Source organism: Morone saxatilis, unplaced genomic scaffold, assembly GCF_004916995.1.
Source record: "Morone saxatilis isolate NCDOM2014 unplaced genomic scaffold, NCSU_SB_2.0 Contig16, whole genome shotgun sequence".
Taxonomy (NCBI): domain Eukaryota; kingdom Metazoa; phylum Chordata; class Actinopteri; family Moronidae; genus Morone; species Morone saxatilis.
The window spans coordinates 10,226,526-10,227,449 of NW_023339718.1; the positions used below are offsets into that span (position 1 = coordinate 10,226,526).

The following is a 924-nucleotide window of genomic DNA, read 5'->3' on the forward strand; positions in this document are numbered from 1 at the left end:
CTACAGCACCTGTAACATCAGAAAACATATCCCCAGGACAAGCAAAGGTTTTTTTCCAGCCATCCGAGCACTTGCACCTGCAGCCAGACTGACACCTGGTGACTCTGAGAAGCAGAAGATTAGGATATAGCATCAAAAATATTTCTCTCTTTAAATTTATTTGTAATTTGTCACCCTGCTGCACTTACCTGTGGTCAGAGTGATGGACCTCACATTAACCCAGTAGACTGTGCGCTGCTGAGCTACTGTGGCCCTGAAAAAAAAAACACATACTCATTGTAGAGATGTTCCAGAGAAGAAGATCCAGTTTGCTAAGAAATGCATCTCCTCTCCTCTTTGGGGCCGAATTGGATTAAGTGCTTGCTTTCTATAATACAGTATATATTGAGTTACACTGAATGAACTTTGCAGAGATCGGAAAAATAAAAAAGTCTTAATCCCTTCCTTGCACTTTAACAACTCTTAGTAACTCAAACGGAAAATGCTTGTGATTCACCTGAAGAAACTTTGTGTCTGGAGGAGGGATTTTCCAGCTCCCCAGAGCATTAGTGCTGCCGTCTGTCCGAGCTTCAAGAAGCACACCTCTATATTCTGGTCCAGTGACAGTCACTGCAGGAAGGAATGAAGGACATTCAGAGGCATACACATAAGAATCCAAGAATCCCCCCCCAGAATAAGATATTTAAACTAAGGAATACTGTCAATAGCAACCATGAATCAAATGAAAGGTAATGACTGATGATAAAATAATCACATACCTGTAATAGGTTTGCCTGGCTGAAACGTCCTGGTGTTGGTGAGAAGAGTGTAGGGTGCTGCTGAGGGCTGAGGCAGCACCCCAGAGTGGCGAGGCATCATATCCTCACAGGCACCAGTGGGAGCACCATTGGGATAGCCACCAACAAAACAGAGCGCTTGAAGCAT

The 924-nt window shown here is 43.8% G+C and overlaps 1 protein-coding gene across 1 annotated transcript; it reads right to left on the reverse strand.

Moving 5' to 3' along the window:
• si:dkey-251i10.2 (uncharacterized protein LOC562682 homolog) lies at nucleotides 1–924 on the reverse strand. The gene is made up of 4 exons (XM_035658225.1): nucleotides 759–924; nucleotides 477–609; nucleotides 189–253; nucleotides 1–104 (listed from the first exon to the last, which is right to left on the reverse strand). Exons 1-4 carry the CDS (start codon nucleotides 922–924, stop codon nucleotides 1–3), a joined length of 468 nt encoding a protein of 155 aa, XP_035514118.1.

Bases quoted from the DNA above. Each gene is read 5' to 3' on its own strand.
- si:dkey-251i10.2 (XM_035658225.1), bottom strand. From the start codon at position 924: ATGCTTCAAGCGCTCTGTTTTGTTGGTGGCTATCCCAATGGTGCTCCC. The intron at 610-758 runs GTATGTGATTAT...TCCTTCCTGCAG, and splicing joins GCCAGGCAAACCTATTACAG to TGACTGTCACTGGACCAGAA. The intron at 254-476 runs GTTTGAGTTACT...TTTTTTTTTCAG, and splicing joins GTGAATCACAAGCATTTTCC to GGCCACAGTAGCTCAGCAGC.